The following is a 21,852-nucleotide window of genomic DNA, read 5'->3' as shown; positions in this document are numbered from 1 at the left end:
TATTATGAATATTAACTACAGGTTAACATTCACACTGAATTAAGCAAGCCTCTCCTTTCTCTTCACTCGACCTGCTCTTACCCTTAACATCTTAATTAGTAAGTCCACCTGGATGTGGACCTCCTACAAGTCCCTTAAATACTCAGAACCTTATTCATGTTTACTCCAGTGACAGCATGATTCAAATGACGATAACATCTATCTCATGCCCCAAGAGAGAAACCTCCATCTTCTCCCACCCCAGGGTGAGTTATTAGTCCTGAATTCTACGTCCTAGGTATTTCAGATCTATTCCCTCTGTTCCACTCCCACCACATGAGTTCAGGTCCTCATTCACTTCTCACTTTGACTTATCACCTGGAATCTCCAGACTTTCCATTCAGATCTCCCTTCTGACGTATTCACTACAATACTACCAAAGTGATCTCTCTACAGTACAAACCAGTGTCTTTACCTTCAGCGGTTCCATGTAGCTTTCCAGAAAATTTTCAACTCCCTAACTTAACTTCGTCTCCCATCATTGCCCTCCTATTCCCACCCCAAATACATCACGCTTTAAGTTAATCCAGCCATAGTGAACTACTTACAGTTTCCAGATACCTCATCTTGTTCTTTCCTTTATTTTCCAATATGTTGTTCCCTATCTGAAACACTGTCTTCTACTCTTCTTGCCTAGCAAAAGCTTTAACCCTCAGCTTAGATGCCAGTTCCACCAGAGAACTTTCAATGGCTCTCTGCTTTAAGTGTCCTCTTATGTCCTCCCACTGCACTTATCACAAATACTGTATATTGCAAAAAATACTCTTATAATTCAACATGCACTGTTTGCTTTATTTTTCTGCGTCTTCAACTAAATTGTGAGCTCCTTGACAGCAGGTCTGAGAGCATATTTACCTTCATGCCACACTGCCTGACACATGGAAGGGGTTGTTGTTAAATGAATGATTTATAAAAGGGGGAGGGAGAAAGGAAGGGAGATGGAGAGAGGGAGGGAGGAAAGAATAAGGAGGAAGAGAGGAAGGAAAGGTAGAAGAGAAAGAGGGAGGGAGAAAGGGATCCAGAGAGAGGAAAGGGAAAAGGAAGGGGGGGGGGGGAGGAAGGGGAAAGGGACTGAGAATACTCACACAAGCAAAGGACATTAAAAAAGGCACTTGTAATCAACCCATTATTTTTATGTGGTCTCAGGCAGTGATTACTGAGGAGAGAATGGTATATCTGAAAAAGCCCATCTCCCCAGATCCTAAGTACAACCACCTAAATCACTTATCCCCTAAAGATTCTGAAATGTCTACTCTATCCAGCCCATTTCCACTTCAAAATTTACTGCAGTGTAATGAGAGATGTTAATAACCTGCGCAACAGAAAAGCAAAAAAAAAAAAAAAAGTTTTAGAAAAAAGTAGGAAATGTATCTGACATAATTAAGTCTTAGAATTATTTATAAACTTCAATAATCTATCATTTCCTGATAATGTGCTATCAGTGACATTGAAAGGTTTACCAAAAAGATGAAAAATAAACTGAACATAACACCAACATCATGATCTATGTTAAAGCACAAAATTGCTTTTACGTTATAGTCATATGTCTCAAAAACACACTGGGCAAAAATACCATGAGATACAGTATATTCGTCAGTAAAGAGGCCTTATTTATTTATTTATTTAAGTAAATTCTGACAGGAAAATTGTTTCTAAAACATATAGCACTTAAAATGCTACATATATTTTTCCTTGTTTTGGGACTTTAAAGCAACAACCAAAAAAGTGTACTCCTACACACTTTCAATTACCTCAATACACTATCACTTAATAAAATTTAATTCTGTGACTAGTAGGACACATACTACAAATTTAAAAGCTTGCTACAAGTACAAATCTGTTAGGGAAGATCCGATAATTGGCATAAATCCTTCTACAGCTCAGTTGTCATTACAATATAGAAACTGGGAACACACAAACAAGAAAATCTAAGCCTAATATAATCAATACTACATACTTTTTGAATTGCAATTTTGTTAAAGCAAAATACCAATCATGGGCAGCCTCTCAGCTTTCACAACATAAAAAATTAAGTTGAAAGAAATAAGCTACATCTTTAGGACTTCTGATTACTAGCAGATTCCCAAAGAGAGGACTTACTATACTGACAATAACAGAAGTTCTTCTTTCATAAAATTACAAGATTACTTTAACAATTCTTTCCTTTTAACATTACTAGTAACTTTTTTTATAAGCCAGTAATAATGGAAATGCTGAGCCCTTAAAATGAGTAGTTCTAAAATGATACCAAAATATTTGCATTTGCCTAATACCGTGAAACTTTCAGGGCTGAAGCTTCCAACGTACTTTCATTTTTTTAAACAGATAAGTTGAAGAAAAAAAAAAAAAAGGAAATGAAAGGAAGAAAGAAAAGGTAAGAAAATCTAAAATCTAAAAGACCTTCAACTTACTACATTTCTTTTAACCAAACATTAACAGAGGGCTCGAGATGTGCCAGGCACTACACTGGAAACTGTGACAGATTACAACATTTATTCCAAACTAAATCCTGTATTAATCAGCTTCTGAACTTATTACATATTATTCAACCCAACACTTTTCTTAAGAAATTGTTGTCCAACACCAAAGAAGATATATAGTTTTCCCTGATAAATTTACTTGTCACTGATTTATACAGGTCACAGAAGGTGTAGCTAGCATCTGTGATTAACAAAAGGGATTCATGTCTGAAACATCACTGTTTTTTCATTTACATGAAGGTGAAATAGTAATTCAGCAGATATAAACTGTTTCAGGTAGGAGTTTACAGCACCCCAAACTCAAGAATAAAAAAACCTAAAAAAAAAAAACAAAAAAAACAAAAAAACTGGATGAAATTTAATTACTTTGTGTAACTGATAAATATTTAACTGGCCACAGCTTTCACTTTCTACCATAAACACAAGTACTGCAAATCTTAATCTGAATGCAGTACTATGAAAGTGGTCCTGATTCTGAAGAGAAATAAATTAAAAAAAAAAAAAATTCAAAGGAACTATCAAAAGTAGATGACATCCACATTTTAACACACTAACTGTTGCATTTCTATCCTTGTGAAAACCCTGTACTCCTTTCAAGCACTTGTGAATTTGTAATGGATGAAAAATATCTGCTAGTCTCTAAGTTCCACCAGTTGAATCTAGACATTTCAGATATCTAAGGCTTTTCATCCTCAAGTGCGTTAAAAAATATGACAGCATTCAATTACATATTCTCTAAAGTGAAAAAAAACCCTGTCCTTTTATGACTATAATTTCTTCCAGCATTTAAGTAGATTGTACTTTTTAGACAACATCCTACATTCAGTTAACATGTTTACATTTAAGAGAAACCTGACCATCGGTTTTCCCCATCGGTTTTATCACAATGCAACAGAGCATCTGATAATTTAGAGACCAAATGGATCAGTAGAGGAAAACATACCATATAATCCTAAATCCCCGGAAATCCGAGGAACAACTGCTATCTCTGAGTTTTCTAAAGATCACAAACATTTTCCTGAAAAATCTTTCGATTAAGATTATATTTGATTTCGCTAATCTAATAGGTCTTCTACTAAAAATTCACAGTACTGTTCGCACAATAAATGAGATGTTCTTTCATCGGCGTAACCGATAGAACCACAGTACGGTCCAGTTTCTAGAGTCAGATTACTTGACCTGCTTTTAAAACACTTAAATTCACGCAGTTATTCCTATCATTCATTCCCTGCAAAAAGAGAGGATCTATACGGGGGAAAAAAATCATCCTCAGCGAGATATCCTATAACCGGCTCCAAGTCCACAGCAAAGCCCACCGAGATCCACAGCAGCTGACCCCCGTCGTCCCCGGGGACGAGCTCGGGCCCCAAGCCACCCCACACACCTTCCTCGGCAAAACTCGGGGGTCGCTCACCCGACCCCGATCAAACCCCCCCACTTCCTGGATCCTCTAGCCCCCGAGGCTGGCTTTCTGGAGGCGATCTTACCTTCATGATGATCCTGGGGCCGCGATCCCCTCGAAAACACCAGATTCACCTGCACCTGGAGGCGAAACAAAAGACACCCCGTCAACACCACGGGCACCCCTCTGCACCGGCGGAGGCGGAGGGAACCGTGCGAAGCCTGCACCCCGACAAGGAGCCGAAGGAGGCGTCAGTCCCCGAACCACCAAACGCCGAGCCGGGGCCCCCTCTGGACCCGCCATCCCCGCAAACCCGACCACCTACACAGCTCGACAGCTTCCCGTCCCCATTGTCGGGACCCGACGGAGTTTCCCGTCTCCGACAATGACGCCATTTCTGTCAGAGAAGAAACTCACTACAAGCCCGGGGGCCGGCGCGGGGTCGGCCGCCCTCCTGCCCGCGGGCCTGCGCGCCGGCGCGGCCGCTCCCCCTCGGAAGGGCTGCGCACCCCGCGTCCGAGCGGGAGCGGGCCGGGCCTCGGGGAGCACGGCGGGGGCGGCGGACCGGCCGGAGGGCCGCGGGCTACACCGACCCGCCGCAGAGCCTCAGCCCACGTCCCACTCCGGGGCGGACACCGACAAGTGCGAGCGGGATCCACGTCTGCCGGCCGCGGGGACGGCGAGAGCGCCGAGGGGCCGGGCGGCGGCAGAGCCCCCCCACCGGTCGGGGCCCCCCACCGCGGCCGAGGGGCACTAAAGCGCCAAGTGTGCGGCCGCCAGGGTGGGGGGCGACTCGGACTCGGCAACTGCGGGGGGGAGGGGGGCGGCGCGAGTTCCTCGGAGGCCGAGGCCCCGAATTGGGGCGCCGGGGGACACCATCCCAGCGATCTTCCCCGGCTCCCCGGCCGGGCCCAGTGACTCCCCCGAAGACCCCCTTACGAGACCGCGAAAGCCCCAGAAAATGCCCCTACCTTCCTCGGAGGCAAGCTCCGACCCTGGCACGTCCAGAGTCCCCTCCCCTGCTCCCCCCCAAAACCAGCAGGCCCGGGGGAGAGATGGGGGAAGAAGGGCGGCGGGTCCAGCGGTTGCTGAAGCTGAAGCTCCGGCTCCTCCTCCTCCCGCGGCGGCGACTGGTACCTTTGTTTGGCGGCCGCTCGGGCTCCCTCGCTGGGGGGAGGGGGGACGACGAAAAATCCCTCCTGGACTGGAGGTCCGGGCCCCCAGTCGCGCTGCCCTGTAGAGGACGGCGGCGACAGACCCTCTGCGACTCCCTCCGGGCAAAGGTCCAGGCGGTGGCCGTGGCGGCTGCAAGCTTAAGCGCAAGAGTCTCCCTCCGCTCCGGCGCCTAAGCTCCTCACTCCGGACTCGACTGACGGGCAAACATCGCTTCCCCCCCCCACCCCAAGTCCCCCCCTTTCCCTCCTTTCTCCCCTCCCCTAGACTTTTTTCCCCACCCCTACCTCTTTCCCGGATGGCCTCTTAGACGACCTCGGATTGGTTAGACTTCTTTAGAACCCGCCCACACCCTGTTCCTATTGGTCCCCGCGATACAAACAACGACGCCATTTTCCCACCAGTTCTATGGAAACAGAAAGTTACGCCTCAAAGCTCCCCGGGAAATGTAGTCCAGCCTCTGGGGCCAATGCGCGAGGCCTTGCCCCTGAGAACTGCAAGACCCGCAACGCCCCGCGCCTACGTGAGATGGGGAGGTGGGGGGAGGGAAAGGGGGCGGGGCGACAAAGCAAAGGGGAGGCGGCAACGACGCCTGCGCAGTGTGAGCGGGATGGCGCATTTTCTTGCACTGAGCAATGCGGTGTCGCTGGCGGGTGAGGAGGGTGGAGAGTGCTATCGTGAAGTGAGGGGAGGGATTCATGTAGGCATCCGGGGGAGCCTTGTTCTGAACTATAAGGTGGGAAGTTGATGCTGGGTACTGCTACTCCCGGACCCCCGGCGTGAAAGTTGTGATATCATCCTCGAACCGTGAGTGGCTGTGGTGGCGGCTGGGGGGAACCCGGATGGGGAGTGAGGGTGGGGGAGGTTGGGAGGCGGAGCTGAGAGGAAAGAAAGAAAGGAGGGTGAGGACCCGGATGCTGAACCGGATTGTGTCCGAATTTTCCATCCTCTCGCTGGAGAAGGGGAGGAGCGGTAGGGGACCCCGCGGAGCGGAAGGGGGCCTCGGGGCGGAGAGGAAGCAGGAAACTCACCGACCCTGCGGGCTCTGCTAGACGGAGTCGGTGTTGGAAGCCCTTTTGCCAAGACTCTGTGGAAAATATGCCTCGAAGTTAAATTCCCTTCATGTACCTCTCTGGCAATTTTCTTCACACCCATCCATCGTCTCCCGGAGTTCGAGTGGAAGGATGCATTCCGCGCTTCACAGCCGCGCTTACACTTTGTCGATTTAGCAATTCTGAAACCAGTCCCATTCCTTTATAAAAAGTTACTTTGCACGATATTTTCACTTTTCTGTGCGTGTGCCCGGATTTCGTCCTCTAACGCATTGGAAGGTACTCGCCGTACGTCCCTTCGTTCATTTCGTCTTTCCCACATTTGAACGCCACCGCCTGGTGTGGTCCCTGCCTTCGTGAGCCTGAGTCTAGTGAGACAGGCAGGGTGGTCACACAAGTCAGTGTGATATTGCAACAGGTGTGAGTGCCACGAAGGAGAGTTTCGTGGTGATAAGAGAATTGGAAATAGGGAGTTTACCTTAGGGAGATGAGGGAAGGCTTTCCCGAGGCAGTGAGGATCGAGCCGAGAGTGGAAGGGTTAGCGGGAGTTAACTACGGAAAGAACATTCCAGAGAGAAAGAACATCACGTTGGAAAGCCTTCTTACAGGAGGGAGCTTTTTAAAGCATGAGGAGCGGCTGGGCGGGCGGGGTGGGGGGGGGCGGGAGCTTGGCTGTCCTAACCTGATACGCTATGTTAGGGAGTTTTGTTCTTATCTAAGAGCCATGGGATAACTTCGTAGGGTTGCCAATCAGAAGGGAGATAGGACCAGATTTGAATTTCGAAAAGGTCACTGGCTGAAGAGTAGAGGACCAGGGGGATATTGCTTCAGTAGTCCACACGGAGAAGAGAATCTGATTTTGTGTTAATTAATATTCATCATCCGTTGTTTGAACAAACGTAAGGCAGTTTCCCAGTTTTGAAAATGAGTAGTTTCAGACTCTCACAGAGGCATCCTGTGGTGGTTTGTTCTAAAAGTAGATTAGACACAACATTGTAAATCAACTATACTTCGGTAAAATAGTTTAAAAATTAATTACTTTAAAAAAAGTAAATTAGTAGAGTTCATGTAACACATTAATGCTTCTTTATACTCGGGTCCAGTATGTGATAGCTGAAATTTCTAGGTGTTATAAATTGGAGTCTTTTGGGTTAAAAAAGAAGAAAAGAAAAAGAGCCAAATCAGAGTATATGCCACGGTAATGTAGAAACCCTTAGACTCTTTAGAAGACAGGAAACTTTAGTTTTCAGTACCTAGCAAAATTGATGCTTCTGTGTTTTCCCACTGCTGAGAATACTTGCATACAAACATTCTCTGGGGAAGGAACATTAATTGACTTATTTGTTAAGTGAGTATTCTTAAACTTATCGGAGTGAGCAAAGGAAAGAATGATTTTTTAAAGTTCATAACTAATATTTTCAGTCGAACAAAACATCAACCAGCTAAGCCCTAAGAATTGAAACAGATTAGCGCTGAAAATCTGTCCAGCAGCGTATTGTTGTTACTGATACAGAGACAAAAGAGAATTATTGAAAGTTGGTCTTACTGATTTTTAAATTAAGTCAGATGTGTTCTGGAGGCTGTGAAAAAGATAAACATAATTTTTGTTCTCAACCTAGTTGGGAAGAGATGGCTACTAACTGGTTTAAATAGAATAGTATATAAGAGATACTTTTTTAAAATTCTACTTTTAATTCTGTTCAATAATCTTTTAACCTAAGTGATTATTCTTCCTGCGCATCATCTTTTTTTCTTTCTTTAATCTCTTAAGAATAAGATAATCTGTGTCAAACTTTAAACAGTATAGGTAATAGGTTACTAAACTGGTATTTGGATTATTTCGAAATATTTTCTGAACTTTTTTCCCTTGCAACATACTTAACATTAATTGTTGGTCAAGGCAGATGTAGAAGTTTCCTATATGAAAGGTTTCTCTTAGGATTCGTATTGCTGAAAAGATTTCCTTTGGGAAGTGCTGATTTTTTATGATTGTTTCACCTAGATACTCAAGAGTAGACTACAGAAAATACACTTTTCAATCTTTTAGGCTCATGATCCTAGAGACCAAATCATTGTCCCAAGAAGCAGAAGAAAGTAGACAAAGGTGAGAAACCTTCTAAAGTGTGCCAATTAGAAATGAAAACTCCCTCCCATCCCCCAAAAAAGAGAAAAAACAACAAAAACAGAAATGAAGACTCCTAATAGGAGGACAAACAAAAATAGCAATAGATATTTACAAAGAAATAGTAGAGATTCAATAGTAAAGGGGGATTCTAGGAAAACTGAGTGATGTTCTAGAAAATATTGAAGTAAATATAAAATTCAGAATAATAAGTCACTACAGGGGAATATTTTTAATAATATAATTGCACTCAAGTAAATGCATATCTTAGTCAGAATGTCTAAAGTGGATTGATTGTGAAGAAAATGCAGAATAGGATTTTCTCCTTATATTTTAAATACACAGTTGACCCTGAACAACGTGAGTGGGAACTGCTGGGCTCCACTTATACATGGATTTTTTTTTAATAAATACATACTACAGTATTACATGATTTGCACTTAGTTGAATCTGTGGCTGCAGAAGATTTTCAGCTGTGTGTGTGTGTGCGGAGGAGGGGTGTTGGTGCCCCTAACCCCACTGTTGTTGTAAGGGTCAAATGTATAAAACATACTTATTTTAATGCTCTTAGAAAAAAAAGTATGTTTATTAATTTATGTGATCAATCAAGTATAGAAGTATCTAATTCTGTGGTTTTCTCTTGATGTTGATGTCCCCAGCCCTATGCAATCATTAGTCTGCTTTCTGTCTCTATAGATTGGCCTGTTCTGAACATTTCATATAAATGGAATCATATAATATGTGACCTTTTGTGACCATCTTCCTTCACTTAACATAATGTTTTCAAGATTTCATAGGTGTAGAATTTTCATTTAAAACCAAACTGAAAGTTTACCTTTACTAAAACACCTTGAAATACAAATACAAATTCCTTTGCCCTTTGATACTCAGATAATTTAGTTAACTACATCATGTTTATGTTTCTCCTTTTTTACAGATCAGCTTTGAAATCAAAAAACAATGGAGAAGACCCAAGAAACAGCCCAAAGAATTCTTCTAGAACCTTACAAGTACTTACTTCAGTTACCAGGTAACAGTTTAGTTATAGTACATATAGGGTCATCTATATAAAGTAATGGTCATTTAAATATTAGCATACAGAAAAGGTTAGAATTGCCAACTCTTGAGAGTTTCTATTTTCTATTTTGTAAGAAGATACATATGAGGAAAATAATAATAAACTTTTACAACTTTTTGTTCTTAAAAGGCACGTTTTTGAGGCACCCCTTTAAAAATATCCAATTTTATAACATAACTAAAAAAATAAAAACACTTAAAACATTTGAGTATCTCATTACAAGTTTTATTCTTTATGGATGCCACACATTCCTATTCCCTACTCTTTAGATATTAGGGGATGTTCTGCCAGTTTGTGAAACAAGAAGAAGTTTCACTTAACTTCCCTGTCCAGGTTTTCCATGGTCACATACACTGCATTTCTTATACTACTAGTTCCTTTAAGAGACAAATAGTAAAGCATCCAAAGCACATTACTTGGAAGCATAGCCCACATTATTCCTATATAAAAATGAGTCACTTGGACATGGCTTCCTAAAGAAACACCTGCCTAATCATATGTATGCGCTTGTTTTATTTTGCTCTTTTTTTTTAAGCTTTTCTGGGAAATGATAGTAGCAAGGAAAAACTCATGCATGTGATAAGTGTGGTTTCTTGTAATGCAACTTCATGTATAAACCAGTTACTAAAAGGTGATAAGTTGGGACTTCCCTGGCAGTCCGGTGGTTAGGACTCTGCAATTTCACTGCTGAGGGCCCGGGTTCAATCCCTGGTCAGGGAACTAAGATTCCACAAGCTGTGCAGCATGGCCCAAAAAAAAAAAAAAAAAAAGTAAGGTGATAAGTTGACAACCGTAGAAACCTATTTAGCCCATAGTGTGGCTCAACTGTAGTGATGATCTCAACTCAATCACAATAAAAAGTTTTTCATTTCTGTTCTAAAGTGCACACTTTTCTTGATGCGCACTCCTCAGTGGCATTTTTATTCTTCATGAGTCTGGGGAGGATAAGTACTGTTGTCTGAAGCCGGAAGAGTGATAGCTCCCTACCTGCACCTTGGAGACCGTCATGATTAGTGTCATTTCTCTTCTGGCATACCCTCATGGAGACATACGTGTTAATGTCAATGCTTCAGAAGAATGGAGGAGAGACAGAAGCAGAGAATGCAAGGAAAAAGTTGCCTACTGTTTAAGAAAAAGCCAAGAGACTGCTTTTGAGTGACATTTATTCAGCAGCCAGTAACTTTACTTATTTTAGAGTCTCCCATTGAGAAAGGTAGCAATATTTCTCCTGTACTCTTCCCAACTATTGCTGGACTTATTTTGTTACACGCTGGCAAACACTGGTTGGAACTGGGCTACCATAAAATATGCCAATTACCAGTGATGACAAGTGTCCAACTAGCACCACCCAGTGTCTCTGCTCCACTACTGTGCAGAGCAAGGACTGCCTGTAGTTACATTTTAACAGTAATGCTTACCTGTGTAATGAACTACTTCTGTAACATTTTTTTTAATCCTCATTATTTGGAAGTAATGTTTTAGGCCATTAGATAACATATTTAAGACTCTCATTAGGTATCCCATCTTTTTATCTTTCAAATCAAATATACTCTTGCACCCATGATAGAATATAACCTCAAAAGAGTTTCCTAAAGAAAGAGGAAACTGTGTTATGCATAAAGTATTTTTCACAGAGAGCTTCAGAGTTACTAAAGTGACTTAAAGATGGGCCAGACCGTTTATTCTATTGTAAGGTTACTCTTGCTGGTAAGAGGTTATAATAATAATTGTTGATATTAGGATATTCTGAAATTAGTGAAGTAGAATGACTTTTATTTATGTTTCTTTATTTACCCTAGTGTAGAAGTGTAGGTCCCCAGGCCTTTGCAGTGGGAGGTGGAGGGTGGGTTTTGAAATGGAGGAAGAAGAGGGACTGCAGAAGGGGAGTCAGTAACGTTAAGGTCTTAAAGAGGAAACAGTAATTACTGTAATATTAAAACAAAACCTGAGGGGACTTCCCTGGTGGCACAATGGTTAAGAATCCGCCTGCTAATGCAGGGGACACGGGTTCGAGCCCTGGTGCGGGAAGATCCCACATGCCGCGGAGCAACTAAGCCCATGCGCCACAACTACTGAGCCTGCACTCTAGAGCCTGCGAGCCACAACAACTGAAGTCCTTGCACCTAGAGCCCGTGCTCCGCAACAAGAGAAGCCACCGCAATGAGAAGCCCACACACCGCAACGAACAGTAGCCCCCGCTCACCGCAACTAGAGAAAGACCATGAAGCAACGAAGACCCAATGCAGCCATAAATAAATAAATAAATACATAGATACATACATACATACATACCTGAGTACGTGTAAGTTAAGCCATTTATTGTACTGTTTTCTAAATACATTCTGAAGTGAAGGGGAAAATGTGCCTGCACATTGATTCTCTGTTCTTCATCTTCTTAACTTCTTTTTTAAGGTGATAGGATTACTTTGCACAGTTGTGCCTTCTCAGTATAGCCCAGATTGACCTTTGTCAAACTGGAAAGTAAATCAGAAGGATAAAGGATATAATTGCTACTCAGACCACATTCTAAGGGTTAGTAGACAGAGGATACTGCTTCCAGAACCCTAAGAGATCCTTCCCTTTTAGACTTCTCACAGAAAGTGAAACTTTGTTCCATTTGGGTATGTGACAGTGGTGTGTGTATTCATTTGTTTGGCTGATTGGTGCAGAGAAAACACAGGACTCAGAAAGTACTGTTTTTGTTTACTGAAACTTTATGTAACTATTTTCCTGAAACCTAATCTGAAATTAGGGTGTTACTGTGCATTCGCTTTAGCAGGAAGCTCATAGAAAGAACATTTTTATTAAATGAACTGGTTGTGGTTTTTATCTACCATTCCTTTATATTTGGGCTAAAATGACTTCTAATGGTGACTACTACCCAAAGACCTCTCTTGAGCTTTCTGTGTAAGAAAAAGATAATATTGAAAAACTAAGGGCCCTAGTCAAAATAAAGAGATTAACTTTTGACTAAATTCAGGATGTTAAAAGGGAATACTTCGTGGAGTGGTAATTCACTTTTTGATAGGAAAGAAGCAGAGCTGTCCAGTCTCTAAAATCTTAGTATAAAGGAATGGTAGATAATTTTAAGAGGTAATTCTATTAGGTAAATTCAGTAGCAAAGTACATTTACTTAAAAATACCTATAGTTATATATGGAATGGATAAACAACGAGGTCCTACTGTATAGCACAGAGAACCATATTCAGTATCCTATGATAAACCATAATGGAAAAGAATATTTTAAAAGAGAATGTATATATATGTATAACTGAATCACTTTGCTGTACAGCAGAAATTAACACAACATTGAATATCAACTACATGTCAATAAAAAAAAAATTACTTATAGCCTCTGAAGTGGATGGTGCTAATTAACTGCCACTAACTAGACTGGCTCCCTTTTCAAAAAAAGGAATGAATTAGATCATAATTCCCTAAAAGCACATTCCATATTACTCAGCCATAAAAAGAAACAAAATTGAGTTATTTGTAGTGAGGTGGATGGACCTAGAGTCTGTCATACAGAGTGAAGCAAGTCAGAAAGAGGAAAACAAATGCCATATGCTAACACATATATATGGACTCTTAAAAAAAAAAAATGGTTCTGAAGAACCTCGGAGCAGGACAGGAATAAAGGACACGGGGAGGGGGAAGGGTAAGATGGGAAGAAGTGAGAGAGTGACATTGACATATATACACTACCTAATGTAAAACAGATAGCTAGTGGGAAGCAGCCGCATAGCACAGGGAGATCAGCTCGGTGCTTTGTGACCACCTAGAGGGGTGGGATAGGGAGGGTGGGAGGGAGACGCAAGAGGGAGGGAATGTGGGGATATACGTATGCATATAGCTGATTCACTTTGTTATACAGCAGAAACTAATACAACATTGTAAAGCAATTATACTCCAATAAAGATGTTAAAAAAAAAAAAAAGCACATTCCATTCCAAAACTGTTGATATAAGTTAAGATGAAAGGAGTGAGCTTACTGATGGGTCCCTGGAGTCCTAGAACTCTCTTTTGCCTGCCCTAATTTTAAAAGGTTGTGCATTTTAGGATATGAGTTTTGGCGGAGGGAGGTAGTAGGGCCCAGCAGTGGAAGACAAGCTCTACAGTAGATAATGGATTGGTGGGGCTGGATTTGTCAAGTTTTATTAGTTTCACAGGAAGTTTCTGAATGTGTTTCTTGTAATTAAAAATATTAATTTATTGCCAAATTTTATTCTTTAAATGCAGGTAAACAAGTGAGAACCAAACTTTCACAGGCGTTTAATCATTGGCTAAGAGTTCCAGAAGACAAGCTACAGGTATTTAGGCAATTCTAACCTTCTTCCTTTTTTTTTTTTTTTTTTAAATAAATTTGTTTATTTATTTATTTTTGGCTGTGTTGGGTCTTCGTTGCTGTGCACGGGCTTTTTCTAGTTGCGGCGAGCGGGGGCTACTCTTCGTTGTGGTGCGCGGTCTTCTCATTGCAGTGGCTTGTCTTGCGGAGCACAGGCTCCAGGCTTGTGGGCTTCAGTAGTTGTGGCACATGGGCTCAGTAGTTGTGGCTCATGGGCTCTAGAGCACAGGCTCAGCAGTTGTGGCGCATGGGTGTATTTCCTCTGCAGCATGTGGTCTCTTCCCCGACCAGGGCTCGAACCCTTGTCCCCTGCATTGGCAGGCAGATTCTTAACCACTGCGCCACCAGGGAAGTCCTAACCTTATTCTTAATCTCCAAGAAATTAATAGATATCATGTAAAAATACTCCTAGCTCTTAATTCAGCTTAATGATCATACAATATCTTACATTGAGGTCACTAAGTAATAACTAGTTGTAAAAACTAAGGCACCTGACACTTTGATAATCTGTTAATATACAATAAGTATTTATAAGCTCTTTTGAATTTCAAATAAAATGAAATTTTTCAATTGTATTTCTTGTTAGATTATCATTGAAGTGACGGAAATGTTGCATAATGCCAGTTTACTCATCGATGATATTGAAGACAACTCAAAACTCCGTCGTGGCTTTCCAGTGGCACACAGCATCTATGGAATTCCATCTGTCATCAATTCTGCCAATTATGTATATTTTCTTGGCCTAGAGAAAGTCTTAACCCTTGATCACCCAGATGCAGTAAAGCTTTTTACCCGCCAGCTTTTAGAACTCCATCAGGGACAAGGCCTGGATATCTACTGGAGGGATAATTACACTTGCCCCACTGAAGAAGAATATAAAGCAATGGTGCTGCAGAAGACAGGAGGACTATTTGGATTAGCAGTAGGTCTCATGCAGTTGTTCTCTGATTACAAAGAAGATTTAAAGCCACTACTGAATACACTTGGGCTCTTTTTCCAAATCAGGGATGATTATGCTAATCTACACTCCAAAGAATATAGTGAAAACAAAAGCTTTTGTGAAGATCTAACAGAGGGAAAGTTCTCATTCCCTACTATTCATGCTATTTGGTCAAGGCCTGAAAGCACCCAGGTGCAGAATATCTTGCGCCAGAGAACCGAAAATGTAGATGTTAAAAAATACTGTGTACATTATCTTGAGAACGTAGGTTCTTTTGAATACACTCGGAATACTCTTAAAGAGCTTGAATCTAAAGCCTATGAACAAATCGATGCATGTGGTGGGAACCCTGAGCTAGTAGCTCTAGTAAAACACTTAAGTAAAATGTTCAAAGAAGAGAATGAATAATATTAAGCCATTCTTGATTAGGCCTGATAGCCTAGTTGACTTTTTTTTTTTTTTTTTTTTTTTTTGTCTTTTAGCTTATTACCTTTTTTAGAATTTGGACCAAGCTGTTAGTCTCCAAAAACTGAGTGATAGTGGTGATGTGAGTGAAGTTGTTTCAATATAGAATCCCCGCGTACAGATAATCATAGTACCAAGTTGAAGGAATCAGAATGAGCCACGTTTAAATGAGTCTAATTTGAATGTCAGAATGTGCTGTGTTGGGACGTTGTGGCCAACTCTGCCATGCATGTTCTGTTGATTCTGTCAATAAAGAAGACTTCAGCTCCAGGAATTTTTATCCACATACTTCCTAACTGTACTATACGGGCAGTTCACAATTCATCTACCCCATTTCCAAGCCATTGACTACTTGGGACCAGTTTCTATAGCTAGCTGGCCCAAAGACCACAGGAACTCCTCTTTCTTCCTAAATGTCGTTGCTTAGAATAGCTCATTCTCCTCCCTGGAAACTCCCTTAGTAAAGTCTTCCATGACAAAGCTGACAGTGACAAGCAGTAAGCGTTCTGGGCCTCTTTTCCTTCCTCCCAACCCAGCAAATTCTGCTGTTTATTTAACCAAGGAGTCTCCACTGCATGAAATTTACACACTAGCCCAAATTCTTTTTCCTTCTAATGTAACTTGTGCCTCAAAACTAATTAGTATCTGGGTACAGCAGTATCTTTCCATCTGTGGGGGGAAAAAAGGTACATGGAAAATGTATTTTAGGAAGGAGCCTTTAAACCTTTTTATACTGTCTTATCGTTAGTAGTAAAAATCATAAAAGAGCTGTTTGCTCACAAGTACAAAAGCTGGGGGAACTGTCCTTTTCCTTCCCACCCGCATCGTTAACCCCGCTGTAGGCAGTTGGTGCTTGAATGGAAAAGGAAGTAGGCATCTTTAATCTCGATGATTAAAGGAAAGAAAAGTGTTAACCTGAGAGCTAGTGCCTGACTGAAAATTAGCCAAAGGCTACACTATCAGGCACAGTTAGCTTTATAGTGCCTTAACCCTGACTATCCCTTTTGTTTCATTTTAAACCCTCAGCCCCTGGAGCCGTCTTACGTCTTACGGCACAAGAGGTATGAAAAAAGAGACCCTGATTTCTGTATGAGAAGTGTCACTGACATCCCAAAATGAAAGTATGTACTTCTCAGTAGCATTACATTTTGCTTGATTGGTAGTACAGTGTGTTATCTTAGATCAAACCACCATATTTTTGTATGAGAAATTCTCACCAAAGCACTCAACCTAAATCTTTTTTGAAAAGTTGTGTATTGCCTTTACTAACTTTTAGAATAATTTGAATCTTCCATTTTAATTGATCCAAGGAAAGCTCTTCTGAAAATCATACATATTTGTGTTATACTATGGATATTTGAACTTTGTTTTGATGAACCTATAACAAACTTGATATTAAAAAAGATCTAATGCTAACTATATAGACAGAAATGAAGTTATTTACCTATAAGTATAATGATTGCTTAAGTAGATTATTTCTTACCTAATCAAATTAATTTTGGCCTGGTGCTACTCATGATTCTTCTCTCATTTTTCTTTTTTTTTAAATTTATTTTTGGCTGTGTTGGGTCTTTGTTGCTGCATGCGGGCTTTCTCTAGTTGCGGCAAGCGAGGGCTACTCTTCGTTGCAGTACACGGGCTTCTCATTGCAGTAGCCTCTGGCTCCAGGCACGCGTGGGCTTCAGTAGTTGTGGCTTGCGGGCTCTAGAGCGCAGGCTCAGTAGTTGTGGCACACAGGCTTAGTTGCTCCGCGGCATGTGGGATCTTCCCGGACCAGGGATCGAACCCATGCCCCCTGCATTGGCAGGCAGATTCTTATCCACTGTGCCACCAGGGAAGCCCTCTTTTGTCATTTTTATCTTGCCTTTCAGTGACAGAAATGCTTGGCATTGAATTGGGGACTTATAAAAAGAGTTATGTATTAAATCATCAAAAATCTATTCTTTTCACTTGAACCGTAGTCATGATGGTTAATACCGAAGAAAATCAAATTGATTTTCTGTGTTGGCAAAATCAAATGAATGAAGGCTAGTTATGTTGCTATAAATGACTTTCAGACCTCAGCAAGATTTTAAATACATCAGCTCTTCTCTTATTCCATTCTGTCAACTTCCTTACTTGACTTCCTTCTCTTCTTAACCTATAACCTGTAGTCTTTCACTTCAGGGAGCCTTTCAAGAGCTTTCTCGGATCACTTTCCTCCTTTCCTTAGGCCCCTCTCATCCTGCCAGTTCCCAATCCTGCATGAATCCAACGGTCCACGTGCTTTGCTCCTCCCACATTGCCAAGTGCTGCTGGGGAACGTTTTCACAACTGCTGTAGCCATTGCAAATTAATGTATTAAAACCTCAATAGCCCTTTTATTTTTCATCTAATCCTGATGGAGGTTTAAAATGTGTCAATCTAGGGACTTCCCTGGTGATGCAGTTGTTGACACTCCACCTGCCAATGCAGGGGACACAGGTTCAATCTCTGCTCCTGGAAGATCCCACATGCTGCGGAGCACCTAAGCCCGTGCACCACAACTACTGAAGCCTGCGCGCTTACAGCCCGTGCTCCACAACAAGAGAAGCCACTGCAATGAGAAGCCCGCGCACCGCTACAAAGAGTAGCCCCCGTTCGCCGCAACTAGAGAAAGCCCACGCACAGCAACGAAGACCCGACACAGCCAAAAATAAATAAATTTACAAAAAAATTAAAAAATAAATGAAATTTGTCAATCTAGCATTCCCTCCTCCTCCTCCATTCTTCTCCTGTTAAATGTAAACTCTTCTAACCTTCCTCCCCTATGCTTATTTAGGTCTGCCTTTCATCTCAAGAAAAGTTGTTTGTCCTCCTGCCCTAGACCAAACAAGCTCGCCTGTTTTTGATTCCCTCTCTTTCTGCCTCTTGAGGGCCTTATTTCATTCCCTGCCTTATATCCTCAAGATTTATCCATTGGCTCTGTTTTAATCAGTACACTGAGAGGAAGAAAAGAGGGAAGAAAATGTACATTTGTGAAGGACCTATTAGTTACCACCTGTTTTATGTTTTTTTCTTCAGGCATTTACTGAGCAGAGCCAGGACCTTGAATACAGGTCAGAGCACTTTGCTCTTCTGTACTGTTGGCCTCCCATTCTAAATGCACACTTAAATATGTTTAAAAGTTTAGAAAGCACTGGTCTATTGTAATAATGTACTAAGCAGCTTCCCTCCGATAATCTCTACCCACTCCAGTCTATCCTTCACACTCCAACCAAAGTTGTCTTTCCAAAGAGCAAATCTGATTATGTCATTCCCATGTTTTAAATTCTCAGAATCCTCAATACTGCCACCTGTAAATTCCTTAGCAGAGTATATAAGGCTTTCCAAAATCTGATCTCCAAACGACTTCAACCATATTTCCTAATATTTTACTCTCCCCACACACGTTATACTCTGCCAGAAAATGTTCGTCATTGCTGAGACACTATTCTGTTTTTCATTCATTTCATTTAGAATACTTCTTGAGTGCCTATAAGCTAAATCCTTTGCTAGGCTTTGGAGATAGAAGAGTGATAGACACTATCTCTTAGCCTTATGTGATTTTCCTGTAATGGAGACTGGGAAGTAAGTAGCCAATTATTAAACAGTATTGTTAGTGCTGTAATCAGGGCCCCTAATTTCTTGTTTACATGCCTGCTTCTCCCATTGGATTAGAAACTCATTAGGGGCAAGGACTGCGACTTACACTCCTCTTCTCAGTAGCACTTAGTAAATACTTGTGAATGAATAAATCTACTTGAAACTAATCTCCCACCTCTCAAGGGTTCCATTAAATATAATGTATGTGAAAAGATATCATAAACTTCAAGTGTTAGCTTTTATGTTAATGTGGTTCTTCTACCTCTAATTCTTTCTCTAATGATTCTTAATGTTTTCCCTTCTGAAAGCATTCTTAGACTGTTTACTTTCAATTTTGTCCATAATTACCATTGTATCAAAACCCTGACCTCCTCATATTGAAGTCCTATATTTTAACTGTTCATCTGAGTTTTCTGTTATCAGCTTGAAATCAACATATTTAAAACCAACTTATACCTCCCTCCCTATCCCTTTACCAAGCCAAATAATGGAATGAAACCACTTCTACCCCCACCTCTTCTATCACCATTGTCATTCTTAAAGTGATCGAGGAGTGTATTTCTTACCCTTGCCTCCTATCCAGTCCTCCCAAGTCCTATAGACTTGTCCTTTGAGATGTCTCTTATCTGTCCCTTACTTTCCATTTTCACTTCCTTTTCACTTTCACTATGGCACTTAGAACAGCCTTTATTGCCATACATGCAGGGCTGATATTTGGTGGATGGAATACAGAAAAGGACTCATGATAACGAACCCTACAATAATATGAACTCAGAATGCAATTGGCATTTGGCTCCTCAACCTCCCACCACCTCCAGTTGGCTAACTGCACACTTGCTTTGGATATTTCATTAAATCTTGTAATGATGCAATCTCAGCTTTTATGTGATTGACAGTATTGGACCTTACAGTTGTGTGGCATAATTTTACTATACTCTTGGTAAAGATTATAATACTACATGCAGTAAGCAAAAATCAGTAATACAAATTTCCATATTAACCCATTAGTTAAAGTTAATTGTGTAGAATGTTTAATGGGCATCTTGTCATAGAGATATCTGGGAAACATTTGCAGCACTACCTGCCTTGTCATGCATGTTGTTTATAAAGCACTCTATGCTTAAGGAGATGACCCATTTATTTTCTTTGAATTATATTTGTTACTGTACAGAAAGAAAAATATATCTGAAGAATTGAAAATTGGTATAGTGGATAATGGAAGCTATTTAGACCTCAATGGGCAAAGCAGTACTAATGGTAAGCTACAAAAGTAATTTGTAAATCTCACCAAAACTTGTAAAGTCACATAATAGAAACTGCAAAATGGGAATAGTTAAATATTTGAAAAGTAAAAAATTTAAAAAGATTTAGCTTTAGTAAATTATATTCTAACAGCTGTCCATATTTTACAAGAAAGAAAGGATTTATTAAAGTGGACAGATAAAGTCAAAAAGTCAATTAAACGAAAGAAAACTGAAAATGAAGCAGAAGGTTATTGAAACAAATAATGATAAGCCCTTTGAAACAAAACAAAGTAGCTATTCTAAGAGGCAAACTAATAGATTTTCTAATACGGTTTATGAAAATGCATTTGTGGTTTGATAACAGACATGAAAGCATAATTTTTTTTAAGTTTGTTCAATTTATTGAATCCTGAAACCTGGCCAATTTAAGTTTGTAAAGCTCTGGATCGAAGAAGAACAAAAATAAAATGACAGCATTCACTAAATGCTTAGCACTAAAGATATAAAATATATAATTTTAGACACTATTATAAGGCTTAGAAAAATTTTGAATATAATTCCTGGTAGTTCAGAGGAAACCAGGAGAGGATTCAGCAAAAGAATATCATTAATATTAGGAGAAATTTTCAATTTATTGAGACCACAAGTCACCTATGACTATCAATTTATTTCAATTTATTTTTTTGGCCACACTGCACGGCGTGTGGGATCTTAGTTCCCCAACCAGGGATCGAACCTGCGCCGCCTGCATTGGAGGCACGGAGTCTTCACCACTGGACCACCAGGGAAGTCCCATGACTATCACTTTAATGAGGAAGTTGTTGGGAGAATTTATTGCAGTTTACTGTGTTACATCATGGCTCAGACAGGAGTATCATTTAGCTAGTAACTGCTGCAACAAACAAAAGATCAAACCAATCATTTCCTCCTGCCTTGGAGTATCATCATAGCATATATGGATAATTAATGTCACCTAACTTGTTTTACCGGAATCCCTTCTCTTCCTTCAGCCCATGTTGCACAGAACTGCCAAACTAATCTTAATTAATTTGCTTTCACTTTAAGCCTCTATTCACAAATCATTTCCTTTTAGGACAAACATTTTAGCTTCACAGTCAAAGCTCCCTGTAATCTGCTTCTCATCTTATATATACACACATATATATGTATATATATTTATACTTACATATAATTTTTTAGAAACAGCTTTATTGACTCACACACCACATAATTCTTTTAAAGGATACAATTCAGTGGGTTTTAGTATATTCATGGGGTTATGCAATCATCACCACAATCTAATTTGATAACATTTTTGTTTCCCCTGAAAGAAACCACCATCACTATTAGCACTGACTCCCATTTCCCCCACTCCACCCCTAACCCCCACCCGAGGCAGTCACTAACCTACTCTCTGTATTTATAGACTTGCCTATTCTGGTTGTTTCATATAAGTGGAATCATGTACTACGTGGTCTTTTGTGACTGGCTTCTTTCACTTAGCATCATGTTTTCAAGGTTCATCCATACTACTTATATCATAACTTCAATAATTTTTAAGTCTGAATAATAGTCCATTATATGAAAATACCACATTTTGTTTATCCAGTCATCGGTTGATGTACATTTGGATTGTTCCTACTTTTTGGCTTTTATGAATAATGCTGCTATGAACATTTGTGTCCAGGTTTTTCTGTGGCTGTATATTTTCATTTCTCTTGGGTAATATTATGGACTGAATGTTTGTGTCCCTCCAAAATTTATATGTTGAAGCCTCAAGCTCCAGTATCTCTGTAGTTGGAGATGGATCTTTATGGAAGTAATAAGGTTAAATGAGGTCATAATGGTGGGAATCTGATCCAATAGGATTAATTTCCTTACAAGAAGAGACCCAAGGGGACTTCCGTGG

General features: G+C 40.7%; 2 protein-coding genes across 13 annotated transcripts in view; one reads left to right on the top strand and one right to left on the bottom strand.

The window, feature by feature from the left end:
- The window catches only part of ARID4B (AT-rich interaction domain 4B), a 130,776-nt gene extending 125,461 nt beyond the window's left edge, over positions 1 to 5,315 (bottom strand). For 3 of the 6 annotated variants that reach the window (XM_036828646.1, XM_036828650.1, XM_036828651.1), the window contains exons 1-2: positions 5,059 to 5,315; positions 4,007 to 4,061 (exon numbers count right to left, since the gene is read on the bottom strand). In XM_036828646.1, coding sequence (XP_036684541.1) covers positions 4,007 to 4,012 — 6 coding nt within the window. In that variant the 5' untranslated portion in view covers positions 4,013 to 4,061; positions 5,059 to 5,315. Of the gene's footprint in view, positions 1 to 4,006; positions 4,062 to 4,892 lie in introns of all 6 variants that reach the window. The other 3 variants (XM_036828648.1, XM_036828649.1, XM_036828645.1) reach the window with 2 other exon arrangements.
- Positions 5,316 to 5,675: 360 nt separating this feature from the next.
- GGPS1 (geranylgeranyl diphosphate synthase 1) lies at positions 5,676 to 17,546 on the top strand. 7 transcript variants are annotated; one of them, XM_036829622.1, is made up of 6 exons: positions 5,707 to 5,901; positions 9,206 to 9,298; positions 13,586 to 13,656; positions 14,278 to 14,613; positions 16,123 to 16,217; positions 17,504 to 17,546. In XM_036829622.1, the coding sequence occupies exons 2-5, from the start codon at positions 9,229 to 9,231 to the stop codon at positions 16,213 to 16,215; spliced, it is 570 nt and encodes a 189-aa protein (XP_036685517.1). In that variant the 5' UTR covers positions 5,707 to 5,901; positions 9,206 to 9,228; the 3' UTR covers positions 16,216 to 16,217; positions 17,504 to 17,546. The 7 variants fall into 7 exon arrangements, 6 of the variants coding, with proteins under 6 accessions (XP_036685514.1, XP_036685512.1, XP_036685517.1 ...); XR_005016918.1 differs by having other exon boundaries at positions 14,278 to 16,217; positions 17,504 to 17,543; XM_036829618.1 differs by lacking the exon at positions 17,504 to 17,546 and adding an exon at positions 8,194 to 8,250 and having other exon boundaries at positions 14,278 to 16,666.
- The last annotated feature ends 4,306 nt before the right edge of the window (positions 17,547 to 21,852 follow it).

This window comes from Balaenoptera musculus, chromosome 16, assembly GCF_009873245.2.
Source record: "Balaenoptera musculus isolate JJ_BM4_2016_0621 chromosome 16, mBalMus1.pri.v3, whole genome shotgun sequence".
NCBI classification, from domain to species: Eukaryota; Metazoa; Chordata; class Mammalia; order Artiodactyla; family Balaenopteridae; genus Balaenoptera; species Balaenoptera musculus.
The sequence above is the reverse complement of the archived record's forward strand: the minus strand, read 5'-3'. Positions and strand labels throughout refer to the sequence as shown.

Excerpts from the sequence above, each read along its gene's own strand:
- GGPS1 (XM_036829619.1), top strand. The coding sequence starts at position 9,229 with ATGGAGAAGACCCAAGAAACAGCCCAAAGAATTCTTCTAGAACCTTAC. Across the intron at positions 9,299-13,585 it reads GTACTTACTTCAGTTACCAG|GTAAACAAGTGAGAACCAAA; the intron begins GTAACAGTTTAG and ends CTTTAAATGCAG. Across the intron at positions 13,657-14,277 it reads TTCCAGAAGACAAGCTACAG|ATTATCATTGAAGTGACGGA; the intron begins GTATTTAGGCAA and ends ATTTCTTGTTAG.